Source organism: Phocoena sinus, chromosome 19 (assembly GCF_008692025.1).
Source record: "Phocoena sinus isolate mPhoSin1 chromosome 19, mPhoSin1.pri, whole genome shotgun sequence".
Taxonomy (NCBI): Eukaryota; Metazoa; Chordata; class Mammalia; order Artiodactyla; family Phocoenidae; genus Phocoena; species Phocoena sinus.
The window spans coordinates 59,409,298-59,434,190 of NC_045781.1; the positions used below are offsets into that span (position 1 = coordinate 59,409,298).

Genomic DNA, 24,893 nt, shown 5'->3' on the forward strand with positions numbered 1-24,893 from the left:
CAGACTCCGCCTGTGCTGTGAGCCTCCGGGCCGCAGGAGGCAGCAGCGGGCGGGGCGGATACAGTGTATCGAGGGCGGCGGTGGATACGATGTAACGAGGCCGGCCGGCCGCACACAATGTAGCGAGGGCTGCGGCGGTCAGGTGAGCGGCGGAGCGGGCGCGGGCAGGGGTCCGGGTGGAGGAGACGAGGACGCTCGGGCCGCCGCGACCCGGAGCTCGGAGAGCCCCCTCTCCCGACGCGGACCCCGCGGCGCAGGGGGCGAGGGACCCGCCCGAGGCCCCGGCCCGGGCGCAGAGCGGGATTCGGACCCGCGGGTCCTCACCTGGGGGCAGAGGGATTTGGAGACCTCAGCCGCGCCACCCACCCGAGCAGGGTTCGGCGGGGAAGGCGTCCCCCGGCAGATGATACCGTCACTGCTTCCGGCCGTCGACACTCTCTGTCTGTAGGATCCGTGAGGCCCGAGGGGTCGCCGTGGCGGCTAGACCACTCTGAGCCTCAGTTTTCTCATCTATGAAACGGGCGGAAGTGGTGGAAGAGACCTGCCCCTGTGCGGAGCCAGTTAGCGAGGGTCCCCAGAGTGTATGTTGTTGTTGTTGTGGGTGAAGGTGGGGGAGGCCCGTTTGGGGGCGGCGTCTCCCAGACGCCGGGGTGGCTGCCGCTAAGCTTCAGCCGCAGACAGTCCTTCAAGGGACAGTAACTGTGCCCCTGCGGGGTCCTGGCAGGCCTCCTTCCAGGTGTGAGCAGTTAGGATGTACCTTCGGCCCTGCGCCCTCCGGGGAGAAGTGCAGGGGCCTCTGGTGGCAGCCGGGGTGATAACAGGTCCTCTTGGTAGCCGTGCCTCCCCGAGAACAGGAGAGGCTGTTTCGGGCACATCTGAGCTTCAGCCCCATGTTCCTCGGGGCCCTGAGACGTCTTGGGCTTTGTTCTGAGCTTTCCTTTCATTGCAAAGACGTGGAGTCCGCAGCCCCCGTGAGAGGAGGTCTCTGGAGGAGGGTAGACAGTGCAGTAGCGGGTTTCGTGCATGCCTCTCAGTGCCCACCTTCCTGCGTGCTCCTCTCTGAGGCCAAGCCTGAATTCCGGGTGCAGAGCTCTCTGGGAGGTGAACCTGGTGGGGCGGTGAGGGTTGCTGTCACTTTCCTCAAAGTCAGCTGCCGCGCACTACATCTGCCAGGCAGGCCCCTGTGTCGGGACATCATCTGTCTGCCCTCGGCAGCTCCCCTCCCACACCCCCAAATACGATTCTCCAACTTGGCTGGAGAGAAACTGGGGCTGAGAGAAGTCAGGTGACCCCATCATTCACTCACCTGCAGCCTCTCTGCCAGGCTTGAGACTGGCACTGCCCATAAGGGGGTTAATGAGAGATGCTTTTTCCAGGAGAGCCTGTAGCCCAAGGAGGGCTGCTGGGAAGAGTGGAGGCGTTTCTGCCTTTGAGCTCCTCCGGCCATATTTTATTTTATTTATTTATTTCTTTTTCTAGGTAGGGCCTGAGAACCTGTGCTTTTTATTTATTTATCTTTTAAATTGAAGTACAGTTGATTTACAACGTTCTTTTAGTTTCTGGTGTACAGCAAAGTGATTCAGTTAAATATATAGATATAGATAGATAGATTCTGCTTCATATTCTTTTCCATTATGGTTTATTACAGGATGTGGAATCTAGTTCCCTGTGCTATACAGTAGGACCTTGTTGTTTATCCATTCTATATAGAATAGTTTGCATCTGCTAACCCCAAACGCCCAATCCAACCCCCCACTCCTTCCCCCTTGGCAACCACAAGTCTGTTCTCTATGTGAGTCTGTTTCTGTTTCATAGATAAGTTCATTTGTGTCATAGTTTAGATTCCATATATAAGTGATATCATCTGGTATTTGTCTTTCTCTTTCTGACTTATTTCACTTAGTGTGATAATCTCTAGGTCCATCCATGTTGCTACAAATGGCATTATTTCATTCTTTTTTTTTTGAGATTTAAAAGTGATTTCTTTATTTCCAGTTCCTACTGATTTCATTTCTCACATACACTCTTTAAGAAATAAAGGACGAAGTAGGAAATTAAAGTACATTAATAAAGACACAGCAGTGTTTACAACACACACCCATGTCATCACATCCTCTTGTTCAGTGCTGTATGTTTCCCATGCTCAGGCCTCACTGGACAAATTCCGTTTGTCTAAAACAGTAAACTGTCACCCTGTGGTCCAATAGATGGGTGAAAAAAAATACTTTTGCAATTCCCTGGGGACAGGACAGGGTTATACACTGGTTGAGCCACAGCATCCAGGCTGCTCAGGTAAAGAGAGAAAGGGTGGGGTTGGGTGGGATGCCAGAAACCAGAGAGGTGAGGTGAAGGGATTACAGGAAATACCTCCTGAGGGAGGGAGTCTCCACTTTCAGACTTTTTAATTGGCATAAAATTGCTTTACAATGTTGTGCTAGTTTCTGCTGTACAATGATGTGAATGAGCTATATGTATACCTATATCCCCTCCCTCTCGGACCTCCCTTCCACCTCCCCCCTGCATCCTACCCGTGTAGGTCATCACAGAGCACTGAACTGAGCTCCCTGTGCTATACTGCAGGTTCCCACTAGCTATCTGTTTTACACACAGTAGTGTGTTTATGTCAAACCTAATCTCCCAATTCATCCTACCATTCCCTTCCCCTCCCCGTGTCCACACATCCATTCTGTATGTCTGCATCTCTATTCCTGCCCTACAAATAGGTTCATCTGTACCATTTTTCTAGATTCCACATATATGCGTTAATATACAATATTTGTTTTTCTCTTTCTGGCTTACTTTGCTCTGTATGACACACTCTAGGTCCATCCACATCTCTACAAATGACCCAATTTCACTCCTTTTTATGGCTAATATTCCATTACATATATGTACCACATCTTCTTTATCCATTCATCTGTCAGTGGGCATTTAGGTTGTTTCCGTGTGTTGGCTTCCGTGCATAGTGCCGCTGTGAACATAGGGATGCATGTATCTTTTTTTTGTGTGTGTGTGCTACGCGGGCCTCTCACTGCCGTGGCCTCTCCCTTTGCGGAGCACAGGCTCCGGACGCGCAGGCCCAGCGGCCATGGCTCACGGGCCCAGCTGCTCCGCGGCACGCGGGATCCCCCCAGACCTGGGCACGAACCCGCGTCCCCTGCATCGGCAGGCGGACTCCCAACCACTGCGTCACCAGGGAAGCCCGCATGTATCTTTTTGAATTATGGTTTCCTCCAGATATATGCCCAGGGGTGGGATTGCAGGATCATATGGCAACTCTATTTCTAGTTTTTTGAGGAACCTTCATATTGTTCACCATAGTGCCTCTGGCCATCTTTTTTTTTTTTTTTTTTTGCGGTACGCCGGCCTCTCACTGTTGTGGCCTCTGCCACCGCGGAGCACAGGCTCCGGATGCGCAGGCCCAGAGGCCATGGCTCATGGGCCCAGCCGCTCCTTTGCACGCGCGATCCCCCCAGACCGGGGCATGAACCCGCGCCCCCCGCATCGGCAGGCCCCAACCACCGTGCCACCAGGGAAGCCCGCCTCTGGCCATCTTTTAAAACGCTGGGAGGTTTCTGGGGTGAGACCCCAGGGGTGGCTCCTGATCCTCCAGTCTCTTGGGGGTGGGCTGATCATCAAGTGATGTCAGAGACAGTTTGCTCTGCAGCGACTGTGGGTTACAGGCTTTACTGTCACGCACAAGTGCTTAATCCTCACCCCCCTCCCACCCCGCCCCAGGAGGCAGGCATGCTCCCTTATTTATGGGCAAGAAAATGCTCTTCACTGGGGAAGGCAGCATTACATCAGGCCTGTCTGATTCTTAATAGTAACAGTGATAACGATAGGTTGCAGCTGGTGTTTATTTCTGGCCAAGGTAGTCAGAAGTTTGTATTGACTAATTTAATCTTGAACTCCGCCCAGTGGGTACTGTTATCATCCCCACTTGAAACATGAGAAATCAAAAGCACAGAAAGCCTTAGGCATTTGCCCAAGGTCACACAGCTGGAGCTGACAGCTGGGACTTGAATAGGGCCAATTTGTCTGCTGACCACAAGGCTGTTAGGGTGATCAGTCAGGATCTGTGTTGGCTGCAAGACAGAACTCCTCCCAGTAACAGTAGTTTAAACAGAAGTTTCTTTCTGTCTCACCTGAATGAAGCCTGGCAGTGAGCAACTCAGGGCTTCCTCATCACTCTGGAAGAAGGGGTTAGTGAATATGGATCTCACTTGTTAGTGACAACTGGGTCTCCCCTGCGCTCTGGGGGCTTCCTAGGGCACTGTGGCCCAAGCTTGCCATCTTGGGTGGTGCTGGGCATCAGGGCCTGACCACCCTGTGTGAGCTGCCCAGAGACATCAGGTCATAAGGGAGACTGTGACTTGGGCCCATGGCATCTGTGTCCTGCCCTGTTTCGACCTAGGGGCAGCTAGTCAATGGGTGCCAGGTTCTACCAGGCTGGAGCTTCTCCACATCCCACCACAGAGACCAGAGAGGCAGGCGAGGTCCCTGGGCTGTGAGAGAGTCCCTGCCCAGGTGCAGGGCAGCAGGGGGCGGGGTGGGGTGGCCCTGGGCCATGCACTCTGGCTCAGTTCTCCTTTCATGGGGCAGAGGGCAGATAGGAGTCAGAGGATTGCCTTGTATAATAACAAATTATTTCAGACGGTAACCAGGTATAAGGAAAGCATAACCAACATCCATGCCCTTACTACAAAGTTTTAACAAACATCTGTCCAACCTTCTGTGAACTCATTTGGCCCTGAAGCGGAGAGAGGCTAAGGGATGTGGACCCGCTAGTTAAGTGGGGGGACCTGGGAGGCAAACCCCACCAAAGTCCCTTCCTCTGTCTCAGGAGCATCAGCCCCGTGTGTTCGCGGTTTGCTGAGCTCTGCGCAGGGGAAAGCAGTGCCAGGCTGTGGACCAGGCACTTCCTGCCTGTTTCCTTGGGTCCCGAGGTGTGGGGCTGGGCATGGGCTCTGGCCACATGGGGCATCAGTGCAGCGCCAGCCTGGGCCACACGGTGACTACACAGCGTTCGTGGGCCCTCCCTATGGGGCACCGGGAGGTGGGCCCTGCCAAGGCCACGCTGCAGGTGGCAGAGCAGGCCTGAGCCCTGGCATCGGCACTGACCCTTCTGCTGGGTGGGGGTGGGGGGGGCGGGGAGGGCGGATTCTGCATGCTCTGACTGGAAAGGAGCACCTTGGGTCCAGGGCCAGAAGGGAGGAACTGAGTCCCGGCAGGTGTGATCCTGGGAGCCGCACAGCTTTGGCGCCTCGGTGGACAGGGAGGGCGTGGCTGTACCAGGGCAAGTGAGGCAGGCGGGATCACAGGGGCCCGTGCTGGAGGTCTGACTGGGCACGCCCTTCTGGCCCTGCCTGCGCCATCAGCAGCTTGGACATCACTGCTCTTTGTGAGGGGGCTCCAGCAGTGGGCGCCGGGGTGAGGGGGCTCGGCTGGTTTGGGGAGGGTCTGAAGGGGGTGGCCGTGGTGTGGGGATGTTTGGCCTGGACCCTGCTGGGGAAGGGAGAGGGGCCAGGCCTCCCCTCCGAAGCTCCAGGCACCCAGAAAGGGGAGGGGACCGCAGCGAGCCCGGGAGCCGGACGCCCACCTCTGTCCCGCCCGGCCCGCCCGCCCACAGGTGGGGTGCTATGGAATATGACGAGAAGCTCGCCCGGTTCCGGCAGGTCCACCTCAATCCTTTCAACAAGCAGCTTGGGCCCTGGCAGCATGAACAGGGGCCTGGCAAGGAGGCCCTGCAGGTCGCTTCTGAAGGTGGGTGCTGGGGGCTGCTGTGCGGGTGGTCTGACCCCGTCACACCGGCCCCCCCTCTACAGGGTTCCTCCCGTGGACACGCGGGGGCCCCCCTCTTCTCTGCAGCACAACCCGCTTTCCATCTGTTGCATCCCCTGGGGAATGAACACTCCCCAGGGCAGGGATGTGTGCCTGTCTTGTCACTGCTGTGTCCCAGGGCCCAGCGCACAGCGGGTGCTCACTTGGAGAACGCTTGGGGCGTGAACTCAGCGCCAAGATCTGGAGGGTGAGAGGTCAGCAGGACGTGAGCCCCGAGACTGCGGATGGAGCCAGCGGGGTGCTGGGGGCCCCGGGGGTGTGTGTGTGCAGAGGTGGCCAGTGTCCACACGGGGTTTCACGTGTTCTGGTGTGTAGTGCTCCGGCGGCCCTTCTCGAGCCCGCAGATGTACACACGAGGCGTGGGCCTTAGAAATCGGCATGTTTCTGTAGTATTTACTGGTTTTGCATGGCACTCTCCTGTCTGCACAAGGATTCGGGTTCCTTTGCAAGTGCAAACAGGGCCGATGCCAGGGCAGGGCCCTGCTTCCCTCGCCTCCCGTGGGCTCCACGACTTCCTCCTGGGGGTTGCAGGCTGACTCGTCTCTCTGCCGCCCTCCCCAGAGGCCCTGCCCGAGCTGCCCCCGGGAGAGCCAGAGTTCCGCTGTCCTGAGCGTGTGATGGATCTAGGCCTGTCCGAGGACCACTTCGCCCGCCCTGTGGTAAGGTTCAGGGTCTGCGGGCGGGGAGGGGGACAAGGTGAGCCCCCAGAGCGCGAGGACCCGGCCATGTCCACCTCAGCAGGGGCTCCTGGGCCTGGAATCTGAGGCCCATGTGACACCTGGCTCCCACCCGCAAAACGTGTTTGCGGGCCTGTGGGGACGGGCTGGACCTGGGGTTGGGAGCCTGGGCTGCTGTTCTGAGCGCTGTTCCCTCCCCTCCCGGGTCCTGTGAAGCAAATGTGAGAGTTAATTCCACCTGCGGTCCCAGGGAATCCTATAGTCATGCTGTAGGGTAAGGGAGAGGACGGGAGAGGGGAAGCCCCCTGCCCACACCCGCTGCCCACTCAGCTAGGCAGGGCCACTCTTGTCTGTGCTATATTTTGTTCCATGGAAATCTTGCTGTTTCTTGTTTTTTTTGTTTGTTTGTTTGTTTGTTTTCTAATAAAAGGGCTCTAATAATTTTTTTTTAAAGTTTGAAAATCTTCCTGTTTTATGCAAACTATCTCCAACTTTTGAGAGAAATGTTATAGTAACATTCAAATATGATTCTTAAAAAATTCACCTGGAGACCCCAGTTCTCGTCTGCTGTTCATTTTTGTTGTTCATGTGGCCTTTGCGCTTTGCGCTTTGCTGCTGCAGGTACCTATTTCATTTATGTGCTTTGTATCTTTATTATACCATTTCTGAGCCCCTCCTATGGGCCACACACTGGTTTCCAAGAGAGGTGTCACCTCCTCTTTGCCCGGAGGCTCAGTGTACTGGGGGGAGGAGCACGGCTCCTGAGGGCAGTGACACTGCTTTCCTGGGGCAGCATCAGCCCCAGCTCTGAGCCCCGGCCTGTCTCCCTGCCCCTGAGTCTAGGGGCTTTGTTGGGCCCCGCCCCCGGTCCACCTGTGAGGTGCTGGGGCCAGGGGCGGGTGGGTGCCCGGGGTGTCTGTGAGCTTGGTGACCGAACCAGAGGCCACTTCCTCTCCTTGTCGACAGACGAGTGTCATTTCCCGGCTTTCCTCCAAGAGGAAGTTCTGTAGAAGTAAGCGAAATAGCATAGCCAGAAAAGCGATTGGATTTCTAAAAGAGGGAAGTTGTGTTTGGAAAAACATCCTGAATCAGGTCTCCAGAGGCCCGTGGGTGGACAGGTCCAGAGAGGGGCAGGTGGTGTGGTACGGCTCCTGCCTCTGCTGCCCGGGTTCCCGGGCCTTGAGCAGGTCCTCGGCCACCTGGGCCACCTGGGCGAGCAGGGCCAGGGAGGTCTTCTCTGGGCCCAACTGCCTATGAGGCTGGGCCTGGCCAAAAAGGAGAGCACGCAGGGGGCATCTGACCGTCACTGTCCCCAAACCCGCCACCTCCCGCCTCCACCCGAGCAGGGCCTGTTCCTGGCCTCTGACATCCAGCAGCTGCGGCAGGCCATCCAGGAGTGCAAGCAGGTGATCCTGGAGCTGCCGGAGCACTCGGAGAAGCAGAAGGACGCCGTGGTGAGGCTCATCCACCTCCGGCTGAAGCTCCAGGAGCTGAAGGTGGGTGCCAGCCGCCCCCCTCCAGGCAGCTGGAGCTGGGCTGGGGCACGCGCGTCCGGGGGCCAGGCCGCCTCTGGGGCAGCGGGGCTGAGGTTCCACCCTCCGCACCCGACTGGCCGAAGCTACCCAGGCAGGCGGGAGAGAGATGGGCCGTCACCCCAGGTGCAGCCTGTGTCTCTACTAGTCTGATGGTGATCACAGTCCTGAGTCATGTGTCCACCCACTGGAGCGAGTGGGTCAGTTAATCCCACCTTGAACCACGTGACCCAGAGCAGGGGGTGGTTTGCCGAAGGTGACAACAGAAGGGCTCATGGATCCTGGAAGCCAAACACCACAGGGGTCCATCATGTAGTCCTCGAGTCTGTGCCCTGTTTGGCTGGGGCCCCACCGCATCCCTGCACTGGTTCCTGAGTCCCTGGAAATATAGAAAGTGGAATGTTCATTAGAATATAGGTAAGGCTATGGCACGAGCTAAGACACCCCCAAATACAGTGGCTTAAAGGAATTGGTTGTGTAGTTTTACTCATGTGGAAATGTTGTAGGTGGCCCAGGGCCCATCTGGCAGCTCTTGGTATCGGAGACCTCAGGTCCTCCTTTTTCGGTGCTCTGCCAGTCCCTGGCAAGTCCACGACAGCCCCCCGCTGCCTCTGGGTCTGCACCCAGCCAGCAAAAACAGTGTGGGAAGGGCAGTGAAGGCCCTTTCACCCCTGCTGACGTGCCGCTGGGGCAGCACCTAGGTACAAAGGTAGTCTGTAATCTGGGTGGTCCCGGCCTGACCAATCACTGTGTTCTATTGTAAGGGAAGGGCTGTGGCACTGGGGTAAATTTCACAACCTCTGCTACACGTGGTTACCTGGGAGACGCAGTCAAGGGGCTCGTGTGACGGGAAAAGAGCTGCTGCCTGGCTCACCTGTGACCCCTCCCCGGCCCCCTCCCCAGGACCCCAGTGAGGATGAGCCCAACATCCGAGTCCTTCTCGAGCACCGATTCTACAAGGAGAAGAGCAAGAGTGTGAAGCAAACCTGTGACAAGTGTCACACCGTCATCTGGGGGCTCATTCAGACCTGGTACACCTGCACAGGTGGGCCGAGACCAGACTGCTCCTTTTGGCCTGGCACTCCAGGCCCCAGGGGAGGGGGAATTCTCTGCTGTGTTTTCGGTATTTACTGAGCCCTGTGGCGTGGGGGGGATGGGAGGTAGAGCAAGGGATGAAAGACCCAAATACCTGCCTTCACCAGGCTCACATCCACTAGCCATGCGTGGCTATTCGAATTTCAATTAATTAAGGTAAATAGTTGCTCAGTGGTACCACGCACATTCCAAGTACACAATAGCCACATGAGGCTGGTGGCCAGCCATTGGACAGTGCAGACAGGACGTTTCCATCATTGCAGAAAATTCCATTGGAGGTGTTGTCCTGGATGAGAAATCAAATAAATGAATGAAATGGTATGTTAGACAATGGTGTGTTACGTAAGCAGCGACAAGGGGCTGCTCTGGGTGCCTTTTCACTTCCCACCCGGGCAGAGTGAGGTTGCCACGTGTGCGAAAAAGAATAAGGAAAGGGACTAGTACGTGTTGGGGAGGGGGATGGGTGCCACGTTAGGGTGAAATGAAAAGGCATGATGTGACGCTTAATAAAAGACTTGGAGGTTGGGGGCAAACCAGGAGTATATCTAGGAAGGAACATTTCTTCAGGGGAGCTGTCTGTGCAAAGGCCCTGTGGTCAGTGTGTGTCCAGTGTCTTCGAGGAGGAGCAGAGAGCAGTGTGGCTGGAGCACTGTGTCAGGGAGGAGGCACGGTAGAGGTGGGCTCAGAGGTGGCTAGAGCCTTTTGCGTAAGTGCGCTGGGGCCGCGGGTGAGTGCAGGACGTACGTAGGTTTTAACTCCGGCTGCTGAGCTGAGCGTGGCCTGAAGGAGGGAAAGTGATGGACTGTGACCAGGGTGGGGCATTCGGATGAGAAGGGGCCAAGTGCAGCCCTAGCTGAAGGACTGGGATGACGTCTCAGTAGGTGGAAAGATGGAGCCACTGAAACCTGAGCTGGGAAGACTGGGGTGGGATTGGTAAGGAAGAGCTGGATTCCACCCAGACAGCTTGGGTTTGAGCCCTTTACGCACCCAGATGGGAATGGCAGGTAGGCCCCTGGCCCTTTGAGTATGGAGTTGGGGGGAAAGGTCTGCACGTACCTTCAGGGCAAGACTTGGGTGGGGATTGAAGGGACCTTTGACATTTGGGAACCTGCCTTGGTGCCTGGAGAGGCTCTTGCGTTGGTCTGGGAATCGGAGTACAGGCCCCTGGGGGTCCCGGCAGCTGAAGGTCAGCCTGGGCCGCAGGGTGACCACCCTTCTAAGAGGCACGTTGTCGGGCCCCCAACCAGGGTGTTATTACCGCTGTCACAGCAAGTGTTTGAACCTCATCTCCAAGCCCTGCGTGCGGTCCAAAGTCAGCCACCAGGCCGAGTATGAGCTGAACATCTGCCCCGAGGCAGGGCTGGACAGCCAGGATTACCGCTGTGCTGAGTGCCGGGCACCCATCTCTCTGCGTGAGTGCCCCGGGGAGAGCAGGGCACAGGGCGGAGGGGAGCTGCCTGGGCCAGGAGCCCTGCCGACAGCTGTATGAGAAACTTGGGTGCGTGCGATGGCTAAGGGTAGCGTGACTCCGGGGCACGAGTCCTGCTCCTTTCCTGGGGGAGCGACAAGGGGCTGCTCTGGGTGCCTTTTCACTTCCCACCCGGGCAGAGTGAGGTTGCCACGTGTGTCCCCTAGGAGTCCCTGCGGGGCTGGGCTGCACTCAGCCTCCCATGTGTGGCCCCATTGTCACAGAAAACCCACCTCGATGGGGAAATCCCGCAGCAGTCGCTCACAGGCTGTGTATCGGGCCTTCTTCCCAGAAACATACTGCCTCTGGCAGTCGCCTGGCGGGAGTCCTACTATTGTCCCATTTTTTTTACTGGTGAGAAACAGGGAAGCAGGGTGGCCTAGAAGACGATGAGTCGGGTGTGGAAGGTGGAACCCTTGGCCCCTCTGGTTCTCGTCCTGTGTGCCGTGGGCGCAGCTGGGGGAGGGACCTCGCAGGTCTCCCAGACTTTGTAATGCTTTCCCTCTCCACAGGGGGTGTGCCCAGCGAGGCCCGGCAGTGCGACTACACCGGCCAGTACTACTGCAGCCACTGCCACTGGAACGACCTGGCCGTCATCCCAGCGCGTGTGGTGCACAACTGGGACTTCGAGCCGCGCAAGGTGGGCGGGGAGCGCAGCGAGGTGGAGCGAGGGGCACGGCCCTGGGGTACAGCCCCCGCTGGCTGGAGATTGGGTGGGGAGGGGGTGTGGCCTGGGGCGTGGCGCCGGAAGTGTCCCCCCCCCCCCCCCCCCCCCCCCGCAGGTGTCCCGCGGCAGCATGCGCTACCTGGCGCTGATGGTGTCGAGGCCCGTGCTCCGGCTCCGGGAGATCAACCCTCTGCTGTTCAACTATGTGGAGGAGCTGGTGGAGATCCGGGTGAGGCTGGGGAGGGGGCGGGCGTGGGGCGACCCTGCTCCCCCTGGGGTGTGGTGGATTGGAGAGATGCCGCCTGCTTAGCTGGGCCCCGCCCCTGTCTTTTAAGTTAAAGTCGCTAAAGCAACTGTCCAGCCACAATATGAAATACAACACAGGGATCAGAGGCAATCTGAATTTTTCTAGTAGCCACATTAGAAAAAAATAAGAAGCAGGTGAAGTTCATTTCAGTGATGTAGTTTATCTAACCCAACCTATCGGTGTACGTTATGGAGATACACTGCACTGTTTCTCTTTCTTGCACTAGTCTTTGCATCCCAGTGTGTGTTCTCCACTTAACCACGTCTGTGTGCTCAGGTGCTGGACGCACCTGAGAGTGGTGGGGCCACTCTCTTTGCCATTCAGCAGGAGGCCGGGGTGGGGCACGGGCAGGTGAGGGTGCCTCAGGCTGGTGCTGAGAGGGGTGGGGCTTGAAGGGGAGCGGGCTGAGGCACGGCAGGCCGAGCTGCCGAGATCCCGGGCTGAGGAGGGGTTTGACTGGTCAGTCTCCATCGATGGAGGCAAGCTCAGATGCGCCTGAGGTATGTGTGCACGTGTGGAGCTGGGCTCGGGGGAGAGACTGCGGACGAAGGAACCTCAGGGTCCTCCTGCCTGGCCAAGAAGCTGTGGCTTGAAAACTTGATCTTGGCTGGAGCGCTCAGATCCGGGGCTGTGCTGGGGGACGGGAAGGTACCTCCTGTCCCCTACTGACCCAGAGCGTAAGGTGACATGAGTTCCTACAGAGCCAGAGCAGGGCCAGCCCCTCCCCCACAGACACACCAGGCACAGCCCATGCCCCCACCAGGGATGCCCACCGGCCCCTCTCGTCCACAGAAGCTGCGCCAGGATATCTTGCTCATGAAGCCGTATTTCATCACCTGCAGGGAGGCCATGGCGGCACGCCTGCTCCTGCAGGTCAGCCCGCCTGCCCCGGGGGTGGGGGGAGGGGATCTGTCGGGGAGGGTTGGGGGGAACAGACCAGGGCCGTGGGGGGATGGCTTGATGCCTTGCGTGTGTTGTGCTGTTAGCAGAAGGTCTCCACACTGTCACCGGGAACACTAGGTCTGCCGTAAACAAACAGGCATTGTACCCACAAAAACCTGCTCTGATTCCATCCCCGTGAGGGGCGCTGAGAGGAGCGGGTCTCATCCTGCAGCCTTCATGGGAGTCTCCATGGAGTGGACCAGGCACGGGCCAGCCCAGGAAGGGCTGACCACGAAACACTTTTCAAGGCTTACCTGTTTATTTGTTCTACAAATACTCACTGGGTGCCTGCTGCCGGCAGACAGTGTCTGGGTCCTGGGGGGCAGGGAGCAGAGCAGTGCCCTTCGGGTGGGCAGAAAAGAAAAGTAGGAAGCAGCGTGGCGGGGGTTGGCGAGGTGTGTGGATGAGATACAGTGGGGAAGGGGGCCCAGCTGCAGCGCGAGGGCGCTGGCCCGCCACCGGGGTCACGCTGGCTGGGCCCGCAGCTCCAGCACCGGCAGCACTTCGTGGAGAGCGACGAGATGTACTCCGTGCAGGACCTGCTGGACGCGCGCACGGGCCGCCTGGGCTGCTCGCTGGCGGACACCCACACGCTGTTCGCCAAGCACATCAAGCTGGACTGCGAGGTGGGCCCCCCCGCGGGCCAGGTGGGGAGGGCGGGAGGGGGGCTCTGGTGGACGTGCCCCCCACCCTGGGAGCGGGCACTGACCATCCCGCCTCGCCGCCAGCGGTGCCAGGCCAAGGGCTTTGTGTGTGAGCTCTGCAGAGAGGGTGACGTGCTCTTCCCCTTCGACAGCCACACGTCGGTGTGCGCCGACTGCTCCGCCGTCTTCCACAGGTCGGTGCTTGAGACCCTGACCCCCAACCCCTACGCTGACCCCCAACCCTCTCCGATAGACACGGGGAGAGGGAGGGAGGGAGACACTGGGGCTTGATCTTCGCCACCGGGTTTCAGATCTCTTTCCCTTGATCCTGAGATGTGGACTTAGACCCTGATGGTGAGACTCAGCTGAAGTTCCGCTGGGAAGAAGCCCCCGTGGGCTGGGGAGGGGTGCGCAGCCCAGACCCCGCGGGTGCGCACGTATCCGGCTGGCTTCCCTCCTCCACCGGGACTGAGGTTTAGCTGAGGCCAGGGCTTCCTAAACTTCTTAGCTCGTGTGATTTTTTTTCAAACGTTCCCTAGACCACAAGAAATACCTAACATTTTTGTGTATTAAGTACTTAGGTTCAAACAACTTAAGCATTTATGTCCTAAAGACTTGTGGATGTTTGGAAGAAAGATATTTGAATTCGTCAAGCACAGTTACCAATAGGCGTGCGCCTGCTGGGTCCACACAGCTTCTCACACTGGGCTCAGATGGGACCCCGCCACCCGTTTCAGTCCACACTGGTTTTTCCTGGCTCTTGGTGTTCCTCAGAGCCACTGCCGACCTCATAGGTCTGCAGAGCTGGGATTGCGGTTGCAGTGACTGTAGCAGAAGCTGTTGTTAAAACCGTGAGCTCCCTCGAGCTAGCAGTTTGCATGGTGTCTGTCCTGTCAAATACCGCTACGCCCCCTTCAAACATTTAAACTGCCGTGGGGACCGTGTGCACCTCCACAGAGCCCTGAGTGGAGGCTCTGCACGGCAGTGGGGACAGGTCGGGGGTCACTGAGCTCTGAGCAGAACCCTCCCTGTCACAGGGCCACAGGCAATAGGTGAGGAGCCGTTAGGAAGGGCCCGCACACAGGGACAGGACAGCAGGCCTGGCAGGCACACCTGGGTGCATCCTTCTGCACTGACCCTCTGGGAGAAACTCTGCTTCAGTTTCCCCGTCCGTCTGGGGGGATACTGGGACCTGACTTAAGGAGCTTGTGAAGACTTGGTGGTAGATGTCTACGTGCAGGGAGCCATGCCCCTTCCCGGGCTGACCCTGTCTCCCTGCCCCCAGGGACTGCTACTACGACAATTCCACCACGTGCCCTAGGTGTGCCCGCCTTACCTTGCGGAAGCAGTCACTCTTCCAGGAGCCTGGTCCAGACGTGGACGCCTAGAGCAACGGAACCCCTCGTGGGCCTGTCTGGGGCCCGCCCTGCCGGTCGTTGCCGAAGTCAAGGTGTTTCTTGTGCTCTGGAGACCCTAGGCTACAGTCCCTGGACCTCTCCTCAGCACCTCGGGGACGATGGTAAGCTCTGGGGGATGACTCGCCTCGTGGGGCATCACAAGGACCATCATCCCCTAGCGCTTACCGGGACTTGGGGCAGCCACGCCTGGCTGTTTTCCGGCTGCTGTGTGGGCCAGGATGTGCACCCCCTCCCCGAACTGCAGAGCTTTAAGAGGAGGGGAGTGGGAGAGGGATTCTTCTCATCTCCCCTTGGCCAAGAGCCCCCCACACCCTTGGGACCAAGGCTGCTGGGCCTGGGCCACCCTGGAAATCCTGGAGGGCTTCCGGGGAGTGGCCGACAAGACTGAGGATGCCAGCTGCACACACTCAGCCTTGGCCTGAGTTTTATCTGCGGTGGATGGTTTGGGTTCTACGTGGAGGCTCCCTCCGCCAGCCCCTTGTCTCTCTGGGGACCTCTGGTTGTCCCTGGCTGGGGCTGTTCATAACTATCTCCCAAGGGCCCTGCCCCTGCCTCCCACCAGGGTTCTCTCTCTGGGTCCTCCTCTGGCGGGCCAGTCCAAGGGTTGGTTACTGGCTTTTTCTACACAACGTGGAAGGAAGGGGCCATCTAGCTGTCACCGCTGGGTGGACTGGCCGCCGCTCCTGCCTTGGCCCAGCCCAGCTTACCCTGGTGTTCCAAGCTGGGGGGCTGGGGGTCCCACCCAGAGAGGCTGCCCTGCTTCCAGGTGTGGAGCAGGGACCGTGCCCCCGGGGGAGGTCAGGGTTAGGTGAGAGGGCTGGTGACAGTAGGCCTGGGACCCAGTGTGCCGAGGAGCCGCGTCCTGCCACCACGGTGCCTGCCTGCAGAGGCCTCGGACACTCCGACCGGGAGCCTTCTGTTTGGGGGCCTGAGGTCTTTGCTCCAGCAGAGGGAGCCCGGGATGCAGGACTGACCCCCAGCTATCCAGCGGGGGAGCTGCGTTTGCTGGGACCCTTGGGAGACCCTGCCGTCCAGGGGAAGGCCCGTGGGAGGAGGACGTCTCAGGACACGGCTGCGCAGTTCTGCCCTCCTCCCTGCCCTGGAGTGTGCTGACTATTGACGCACAGGTGGGCGGTGGGCAGGGGGCACAGCCACCGGGGCGTCCATCACCTTTGGGAAGCTCGAGCAGAGGCTCGGCCAGCAGAAAGGAAAGGCCAGCCTAGTTAGCTGGTGGGCCGACGTGGGCGGTGGGTCAAGACAGCGCCACCCCCTCCTCACCCCGCTGCACCCCAGGGAAGCCCTGTCCGGTGGCTTTAGGCGATCCCCTCCTTCTGTGCTGAGCACAGTGGGAGGCTGGCCCCCATCGGGACCCCTCTCTTCTCGGGGTTGAGCGGGGGTTAAAGGCTAAGTGCCCTCTTCCTACACCCCAGACCTGCACACGTCTCACCGCAGCATCGCATTTCTGTCATAAGGATGTTGGCTGTCCCCGAATTTACCGCGTCATCAGCAGGCTATTCCAGCTACTATCACTGTGTCCACAAGAAACGTTAGTAGCTGCCATTTGTTGGGCAAAGTTGGCTCTTTTTTTTTTTTTTTAAACTACCCCCATTACCTCTGCCCCATCTGCCCCTTCTGGATGACAGATTCTTTAAGCAGAATCGTGTGTGGGTCTTTCTGGGTCCAGCTCATGGCAGCAAGAACCCACCAAGGAACCAGTGAGCACGGGCAGGCCCTCCCAGGAGAGCTGTGTAATGGGCTGCAACCCCTGTCTCACTAAATCTGTGTTCTCCAGACCGTGGTGTGTGCGCTGAACTGGGGACAGGGCAGGGTTTGCTTGACATATGAATCAAACACCGGTTTAGCCACAGCCCACAGCCCTCCCCATCCAGCGGGGTCGTCTGTAATCTTGGCATCGTGCCTAGGCCTCAGTGTGCTGGCCCCTCTAAGAGGCACTAAAACACATCCCTGGTGGGGCTGTTTGGGTGCCAGGAAGCGCCGGGCACAGCCTGGCACACGGAGAATGCTCAGTGGGTAGAAGCTACGTCTTCTCTGCATAACCCTCCCGGTGGAAAGACTGTCTTCGTTAACGCACTGTGAGTAGTGCAGGCCCCAGGTCCAGCTCCTGGGAGCCTCTCGCGTCTTCACAAGCTGGACCCACTGACGGGGCCCTTGGACTTCAGGAGAACCCTACACCCCCTCCCAAATTACATTCAAACCTCTGTGTATGTACATTGCTCTAGAGATACGAGCCCTGGTTTTGACCAGGATCTCAGAGAAAACATCAGGAATGGGCTTGAGAAGGTGCCTTTATCCAGCTACATCCAGACAGGCTGGTACACAGCAGCCCTATGGCCGAGGAGACCTGAGAGCTCGATGGCACAGGCAGAGGGTGGGGGAAAGGCGTGTGAGGGGGTCCGTGGGCCTGGTGCTGGCACCCCCAGCTTCAAACAGGTAAGGCTGCACGTGGGCATCACAGGACACAGCCTCCACCCACCCCCTTCAGGTATAAGAGTACTTCCTTTTAACCTTTTAATTTTGACAAATTTAGGTTTACAGAAGTGTTGCAGAAACACTCCCAGGTACCCATCTCCTGGATTCCATAAATGTTAACATTTGCCCCATTTGCTTCATCCTTTGTCCACGCTCTTGTGAACCGTGTGGCAGTTAAGGTGCCCCTTTGCCTCTAAGTAACTCGTGTGTTACTCCCAAACAAGGACGCTGCCTTCCACGGCTGCGGTGTGGTCATAACATCAGGAAGTTGACATTGATTTGGGACCATAAAACCTACAACAAATCGTATTCAGATTTTGCCATTCAGTTGCCATGTCGTTTTAGCTTTTAATCTGGAAGGGTTCATGACACTGACATTGAAAAGCACAGGCTAGGGACGTCCCTGGTGGCGCAGTGGTTAAGAATCTGCCTGCCAATGCAGGGGACATGGGTTTGAGCCCTGGTCCGGGAAGCTCCCACATGCTGCGGAGCAACGAAGCCCATGCGCCACAACTACTGAGCCTGTGCTCTAGAGCCTGCGAGCCACAAGTACTGAGCCTGCGAGCCACAACTGCTGCTACTGTGGCAGCACAACAACTGAAGCCTGTGCGCCTAGAGCCCCTGCTCTGCAACAAGAGAAGCCACCGCATTGAGAAGCCCGCGCGCCGCAAGGAAGAGGAGCCCCCGCTCACCACAACTAGAGAAAGCCCACGTGCAGCGATGAAGACCCAACGCGGCCAAATAAATTAATTAAAAAAAAAAAAAGGAAAAGCACAGGCTAATTATTCTGAAGACTTTCCTTCAGTGTGGGTTTTTCTGATTGGATTTGGGCTTTGCACTTTTGGTGGGATTTTCACAGAAGTGATGCTGTGTCTGTAGTGTGTCATCTGTCCTACTCCTGGAGATGCTTTGGTCCCCCTGTCTCCTGTGTCCTTTTGACATGTTCCTGGCATTCTTTAGGCATTTGCTTCCTTTCCAGCGTAGCAAGGCATTCCAGGCTTATTCTGTAATTTCCCCAGTCCCAGCCCTGGAACCAGTCATGTTTCTGAGGAGCCCCAGAACCTTCTGGTGGAGCATGGCACTCAGGAAACAAGATGTGGTTGTTGGTTACACTCATGGCTGGGGTAGGAAATAGTAGCGCATGTCCATTTCCTTATTGGTCTATAAACATATTAAAAACCATGAGTTTACACTGATACTTCCAATTTCAAAACAACACAAGAGTCATTCTTCCCCTTTTTCGTATTTGCAATTCCCTTGCTTGACAGTGAGACACCCGGCTCCATTATCCATAATATACTTATTTGCTCAATCCTAGAGTACACACAAAGCACCTTCGGCATTGCTCACCTATGCTGGTGAAAAACAAGGCTACTAACAAGCGTTTAATATTTGTTTAGGTTCTATTTTGTCTCTAGTCTGAGGGCATATAGTCAGAATAAGGTGTTTAAAATTTACTTGGGTGTTTCTCCCCCTTCGTTGTGGATACGCAATTCACGTGCAACACAGTTCCGTTCGTATACTCCACTGTTTTATTTCCCTACCCTTGTTTACTTTTGTTTGTGCAATATGTTAACGTGGTTCCCCAATCAGAACTTCCCAAAAGGTACAACAGTTACATCCCCCCCCCGCCGCATAACCAATCTCTTTAGTCTCCGGTTTCTCCTTCCTGTGTCTCTTTTCGTACAAGAGTAAGATACGTGTGTATTTTATTTTCCCTTCTTTCTTCCACAAAAGGTAGCACACTCTACTCTTGCACGTTGCTTTTTTTCAATTAATAATGTATCCTGGAAACCACTCCACATCAGCTGAGTTCTTCCTTATTCTACTATTATGGTAGCTATCACCATTTACAACTGTCTTACATTCCACCGTGTAGAAGTGCCATTTTATATGTGACTATTTCACTCGAGACTCTTCAGGCTGTTCCGTAGCTCCTGCAGTTACAAACAAGGCTGCAACAAATAATCTGTGCACATATATTTTCTTTTGTTGTCAGTGTATCTTTAGGGTATAATCCTAAAAGTGGGATTGCTAAATCAAAAGAAATATATTTTTCACTAGTGTTCAATGCCCCTCGGTAAGGGATGTGCAAACCTGCACTCTCACCAGCAATGAATGAGGGTGCCAGTAACGCCAGAGCCACACCAAGAGAATGTGCAGTCACACTTTTTGATCACTGCCGATCTGAATGATGAGAAATGGTTACCTGTATAGCTTTCATTTGCATTTCTCTTGAGGTCAAGCTTATGTTTCAGGATCTAGTTTACTTATTTATGAATTCTGTTTTGCCCACTTTTCTATTGGATTTTTGGTATTCTCAATCTTTAACAGTCCTTCACTGATCAGGGATATTAGCCCATTATCTGTGAGAAATTTTCTTCCAGTGTGTCATCTGCCTTTGACCTTGTTTGTATTTTATCCTCATAGAAAAGTTTTGTTTTGTTCCCTTTTCATATGGTTAAACTGATTAATCTTAAATTTCCTCTGGATTTTGAGTCCTAGAAAATCTTCCCAACACCCATGTCAAAGACATTCATCCATGTGTTTTGTAGTACTTGCATGGTTTCAATTTTTCCACTTAGATCCCTCATCTGTTTATTCTTGTGTATGCTGTGAGTTATGAATTAACTATCTTTTGCCAAATTTTAACCAGCTGTCCTGCACTATTAAAAAAAAAGCCTATCTGTATCTATTTCTGGACTTTCTATTGTATTCTACAGGTCTGAATACCTCCCTGATTCAATCAGAGAGCTTTTATAGTGTGCTTTAATGTCTACTGGAGATAGTCTCCTTGTAGTTTGTTTTAAATAACTTTTCCTGGATTTTCTTTCATTCAATCTTCTTAAAGCACATATTTAGGTAAAATTTTAATGCCAAAATTGATGCTCTTAAGTGTCAAAATGAAAATACCAGAAGCAGGGTTTCCAGGGATGTTAAACACCTGAAAGCAGAGGCTTGGCTGGGCCTCACCCAGGTCACCCTGTCACGTCTGGTCACGCACCGAGTCGCCTAGGAGAGCTGCTTTGAGCGCCACTCCTTCTCACTGTACAGGTCCCTATAGCAGCTTATTGCATCGTTGATTGCTCTCGAAACTTTCAGGTTCCACGCATCATCAGGGCTGTTACTGGTAAGGACCTGCAAGCCGGCCTCGAAATGTGAGAAGGCTGCTGACAGCTCCCGTGTGGTTAGTTGGCGCAGGGCAGGTGCAGCCTCTTCACCCTCCTCCTCCTCTCCTGCCGGTTCCTGCTCCAGCTGCACCAGCTCCTCATTTGAGAGACCCTCCTCGTGGGACTGCAGCAGCTGGTCCACGTCAGCTTCTCCCACCTCTCCAAGGGCCACACTCTTGGCAAGGGTCACAATATTTTGTTGAAGCTGGGCAATGTTGTCTGTTTGGGAAACACTCTGGAACTGAACACACTCGGGCCAAATCTTCTTCCACACACTGTTCATTGTTGCTGGCCTGAGCTCCTCCCAAGCTATTGCAATGTTGTCCACGGCATCCATGATGCTGTACTTTCTCCAAAACTCCCTGATCTCAGCTGTATCGTCCCCATCTGTTGCTTCTAGGATGTGCTCAAAAGTCCTTCTCAGGTAATGAGCTTTGAAGGTAGAGGCCACACCTTGACCCATGGGCTGGATGGAGTCAGCTGTATTGTCATGAAGATATTCCACTCTTACATTATCAGACAGATCGCTCAAATTTACTGGGTGGCATGGCGCATTGTCTAAGATGAGCAGTGCTTTGTTGGTGAGATTATTTTGGGCACAGTATTTTTCAATGGCAGGGCAAAAAAAGTATGTGAACCACTCATGAAAGATGCTCCTGGTTGCCCAGGCCTTTTTATTGGAGCGCCAAATCACAGGCAAATTGGGCTTGGAGTACCCCTCCAGAGCCTTGGGGTTTTCTGAGTGGTACACCAATAAGGGCTTCAACTTAAAGTCCCCAGCTGCATTGCCGCCAAGCAGCAGCATCAAGCGGTCTTTGGATGATTTAAACCCGGGCTCAGCTTTCTCTTCTACCGAAATAAACGTTCTTTCAGGCATTCTTTTCCAATAAAGCCCTGTCTCATCTACATTAAACACGTGCTGGGGGGTGTACTCACCTTCCTGGATGATGCTTTTCAGGATTTCTGGATATACATCCTCCTTACCAGGAGCCGCGCTGCTCATCTTGAAGTGGGGCAAACAGTGGCGTTCCTTGAATCTCACAAACCACCCTTTACTTGCACTGAACTTTGCTGTTTGAGAGCGCTCCCCTCGTTCACGCTGTAAGTCATCAAACAAACTCTTAGCCTTCTCCTGAATAACGGTGACGCTCAGGGGCACGTTTCGCTGGCTCTGGTCTTCAAGCCACACACGCAACAACCGCTCCATCGTCTCCATGACTGCACTTCGGTGGCGAGTCAAACGGGAGGCTCTCAACGGAGTAGCTATTTGTGAACTCGCTTTGATTTTTTCTTTGTTATCTCGGATTGTCGCCACTGTAGAGACAGCAAGGCCTAAGGCCTTTGCGACCTGGCTGAGCTTTTCACCCACTTCAAACCGTCTTAACACTTCTAATTTCACGTCGAGGGTAATTGCTTTCCGTTCCCTCTTGGCTCTCGGGATGGCCGTCGCATTTCGGGGCCTTTTCCCAGGCATCTTTGCCTCCGGAATGTACTAAAAGAACAGCAGTCCCAGGTGCGAGAAAGCCTGTGGTTATTCTATGCCCCCTTGCAGAACTTGGGGACAAGAAAGTGGGGCTTCGAGGAGGCGCAGGCTGCCGTCCCTGGGGACGTGGAAGGGTCAGCACAGGCCGGCCCACGACACTGCCCAGTTTCAGGCCGGTTCATTCTGGGCTCCAGGGTGCCCAGCGTGGCCCTCTGGCGTCGATCAGAGCGTCCACTTCCCTGGACAGCACGCGTGGGTTTCCGTGACGCAGAAACAACTCCGTGAGCGGCAGTAGGCTGCACAGCACACGCAGCCCCAGTGCCGTGCTTCCTCCCGGAACCGGTTCCCAGCGCGGCGCCGGGACCACCAGGAGCCCCCGGGCTGGGCCTGGCGGGCCGGCGTTCGCTCTTGTGAGCCGCTTCCCATGGAGGACCCCGGAAATACCTGTCCTTGGAGACGCCGGATTTAAAATAAATCTAAAGGCGCTGGATGTCCCCTCAGCACCTCGCCCGCGTCGGTCACCGCGGGCCAGGGCGGCGCGCAGGTTGAGATCCGCGTCAGGCCGTAGAGTAGACACCTAAGGAGAGGTCCCCGCGTCGTCGCCTTGGCCTCACCGCGCATGCGTCAGGCACCCGGAGGTCGGCTGGGGGTGTGGCGCCCTATGACCTATTCGCCGCTGAACTGGATGTTGCAGTGGCTGGTGGCGGCGGCCGGCAGCAGGGCGGTGGCCGTGCCGCTCACCGTGCTGCAGGGATGTGGCGGTGGCCCACGAAGCGGCAGGACGGCTGGGGCAGGCGTGAGGGCCCTCGGAACCGCCCAGCAGGTGAGCGGGGAGGCGTTGCCCTCCGGTTCTGGGCGGCAGGGGCGGTGGCTGCGCTCGACGCGCGGTGACGCCATCCGGCTGCGCCGGCCTGCGCGGGGACCGGGTGTGGGAACCGGGACACCGAGTAGCGGGGGCGTGGCGGCGGCTACCACATCCCCCGGCCAGCGCGGGGGAGCGGGGTGCGGGAACCCGGGCACCGAGAGGCGGAGGCGCGGCGGCGGCGACCACACCCCCGGCCGGCTGGCCCCGGGGCTCCAGCCCATCCCCGCGGCTGAGCAGGCTGACGCTCGCCCGAACCGGTCTCCGTCTGTCCTCCGAGCCCCCGCCCTTTTCTTCGAAAGTTCCCGCTGCCTCTCAGCGCCCTGCCCACTGCCCGCGCGTCCTCATTCCGCTCTCCCAAGAGCCGCGTGCAGCGAACTGCGTTCAGGCCTCGCTCCGCTGCGAACCTACCGTGTCTCCTCGGGCGCCCGCTCCGACCGCGAGGTGCTTTCCTCCTGGGCTCAGCGGTGATATGACTTCTGCACTATCTCGCAGGGTTGCTCTCCGTTATGATGACGGACGTGAAAGAGTTTTGTCAAGTGTTACGTGGTTTTTATTCGAACAGCATTCGTCGAGTCCAGTTCTGCCACTCTAATCATAACTAACATTTTTTGAGGGCTTCCGTGCTAAGGGCTTTACGGGGACTGTCTCCTTTAAGTCTTATTATACCCGTCCTTTAGGTAGGAGCTGCTCTAACTCTGTTTTATAGGCCAGGAAACGTAAGGCCACAACTGGTCAGCATCTTCGCTTTTAGATACTCCTGTATTGTACGCCTTCCCGTGGGTTAGATACTCTGAAATACACCACATTTTAAGGTTTGTTTTTGTACATCCCAGGGAGCAGTGATCACATTGAATTCTTTTCTGAGAGACTAATGTGGAGCCTCCGGATTTTGATCGGAGAAAGTTATCTTGGTTTTCAGACTATTGAAAGACAGAGAAGGGTTCCATGGGTTCATTTTCTGTCCTGTCTTCAGGAGTGAACTTTTCCCTCTCATCTGTTCATTTCGGAGCTGGTGCACGTCAATTTCAGGTTGTTTCCGCAATATCGGTGAAAGCAGAGCCTTTCACCTGTGGCCACGTGGCACTCAGCATTGCAGGGGGTTGTTCTAGTTGTTAACCGGGTGGAAGGCAGTAATTGACGGGGTGCAGCACAGGTGTGTCATGAATTCCATGGACCTCAGTGGCTTTAGTTATGAAGGGAGGAAGTTGCATGATCTTTGGGTTCCTTCCCAGGCTGAGCTGTTCTGTTCATCTGTGGAGTCTGCTAGCCAGGGCATGTCACAGGGAACAGGACAGGCAAGGGCTTTGCCCCATGAGCTGCTCTCCTTTGAGGGTTTGGTGACTTGTAGGCTGAGGGGGCCATGTGAAGGCTGGAGATGAAGTAGCAGACTGCTTTATAGTTAAAAGATGTGCCCTTTTAACTATAGTCAGCACTCCTCAAGGGGAAGCTTATGTTCTGGAAGTTTCTATGAGTTATTTTTTCATTCACTGAGCTTCCTACATTGTTCCTGCCACACAAGACAATAAATGTGTCGGTAGCATGTTAGGCGGTTATATGAGGTATGAAGGAAGAGGAAGCAGAACAAAGGAAGTAGGAAACGAAGAGAAGGGGTGGAGGAGGGTAAATGTCACGTTATCTTAGGCGGGGTAATCGACTTCTGAAGGAAGTGAGGATTGAGCTGCGGGCAGATTCACAGGCGCCTGGTGGGGCTGCACCTGTGTGCCAGGGTCACCTGATTTGTGATCTTACAAAGAAAGGACCGTGGTATTTTGCTTGTTAAAGGGAGACTGTGGTATGCACAGCTTCACGTGTTGGCTTTGCATATCCAAACACCAAGAATGGATGGTAGACCCCTGTCTTTGAGAGCTGCATCTGACCTAATGTGGTCCCCTAACCAAATCAGAAAAAGACTAAATTATAAATTAAAATAAAGGAATTGGATATTTTCTCAAGTTTTGGAGGCCTGAAGATCATACTTTGTCCTTCTAGGGCTGGAGGCCGCCTGACAGTGAGACTGGGCACCAGAATCCTTGTCACACACCTCCAGCGCCCAGTGACCTTACCTCAGGCGCTCACCAGCGTCTCTGAACTTCTGCGTTCCCACCCCGCAGGGGGATGGCAGCACCTGCTTCCTCAGGGTGGGCACTGAAGAGCGGAGGAGGTGACCGAAGCACCTGACACCCAACCAGGGCCCAGGACCACCACCTTCTCTGCACCTTTACCTAGACTTCCCCTCACAGTGACAGCCTTTGTGACATCAGGTTCTGGTCCCCTTGTGCGCGGTGACTTGC

General features: G+C 55.9%; 3 protein-coding genes across 10 annotated transcripts in view; 2 read left to right on the top strand and 1 right to left on the bottom strand.

Annotated features, from left to right (window-relative positions):
• DEF8 (differentially expressed in FDCP 8 homolog) lies at window positions 1-19,775 on the top strand. 8 transcript variants are annotated; one of them, XR_004347068.1, is made up of 14 exons: window positions 63-142; window positions 5,633-5,766; window positions 6,406-6,503; window positions 7,868-8,017; window positions 8,957-9,098; window positions 10,396-10,560; window positions 11,129-11,256; window positions 11,399-11,512; window positions 12,383-12,463; window positions 13,018-13,158; window positions 13,261-13,370; window positions 14,462-15,721; window positions 16,025-16,140; window positions 16,584-19,775. XR_004347068.1 is itself a non-coding variant. In XM_032614333.1 (12 exons), the coding sequence occupies exons 2-12, from the start codon at window positions 5,643-5,645 to the stop codon at window positions 14,562-14,564; spliced, it is 1,305 nt and encodes a 434-aa protein (XP_032470224.1). In that variant the 5' UTR covers window positions 1-142; window positions 5,633-5,642; the 3' UTR covers window positions 14,565-19,775. The 8 variants fall into 8 exon arrangements, 4 of the variants coding, with proteins under 4 accessions (XP_032470224.1, XP_032470225.1, XP_032470223.1 ...); XR_004347066.1 differs by having other exon boundaries at window positions 14,462-16,140; XR_004347067.1 differs by having other exon boundaries at window positions 16,025-19,775.
• Window positions 16,191-24,579, bottom strand: CENPBD1 (CENPB DNA-binding domain containing 1). Its single transcript, XM_032614331.1, has one exon. The coding sequence runs from the start codon at window positions 21,726-21,728 to the stop codon at window positions 20,097-20,099; it is 1,632 nt and encodes a 543-aa protein (XP_032470222.1). The 5' UTR covers window positions 21,729-24,579; the 3' UTR covers window positions 16,191-20,096.
• The window catches only part of LOC116744507 (AFG3-like protein 1), a 25,643-nt gene continuing 23,083 nt past the window's right edge, over window positions 22,334-24,893 (top strand). Inside the window, 1 exon segment of the mRNA XM_032614338.1 lies at window positions 22,334-22,560. Within this exon segment, the coding sequence (XP_032470229.1) occupies window positions 22,357-22,560 (204 nt within the window). The 5' untranslated portion in view covers window positions 22,334-22,356.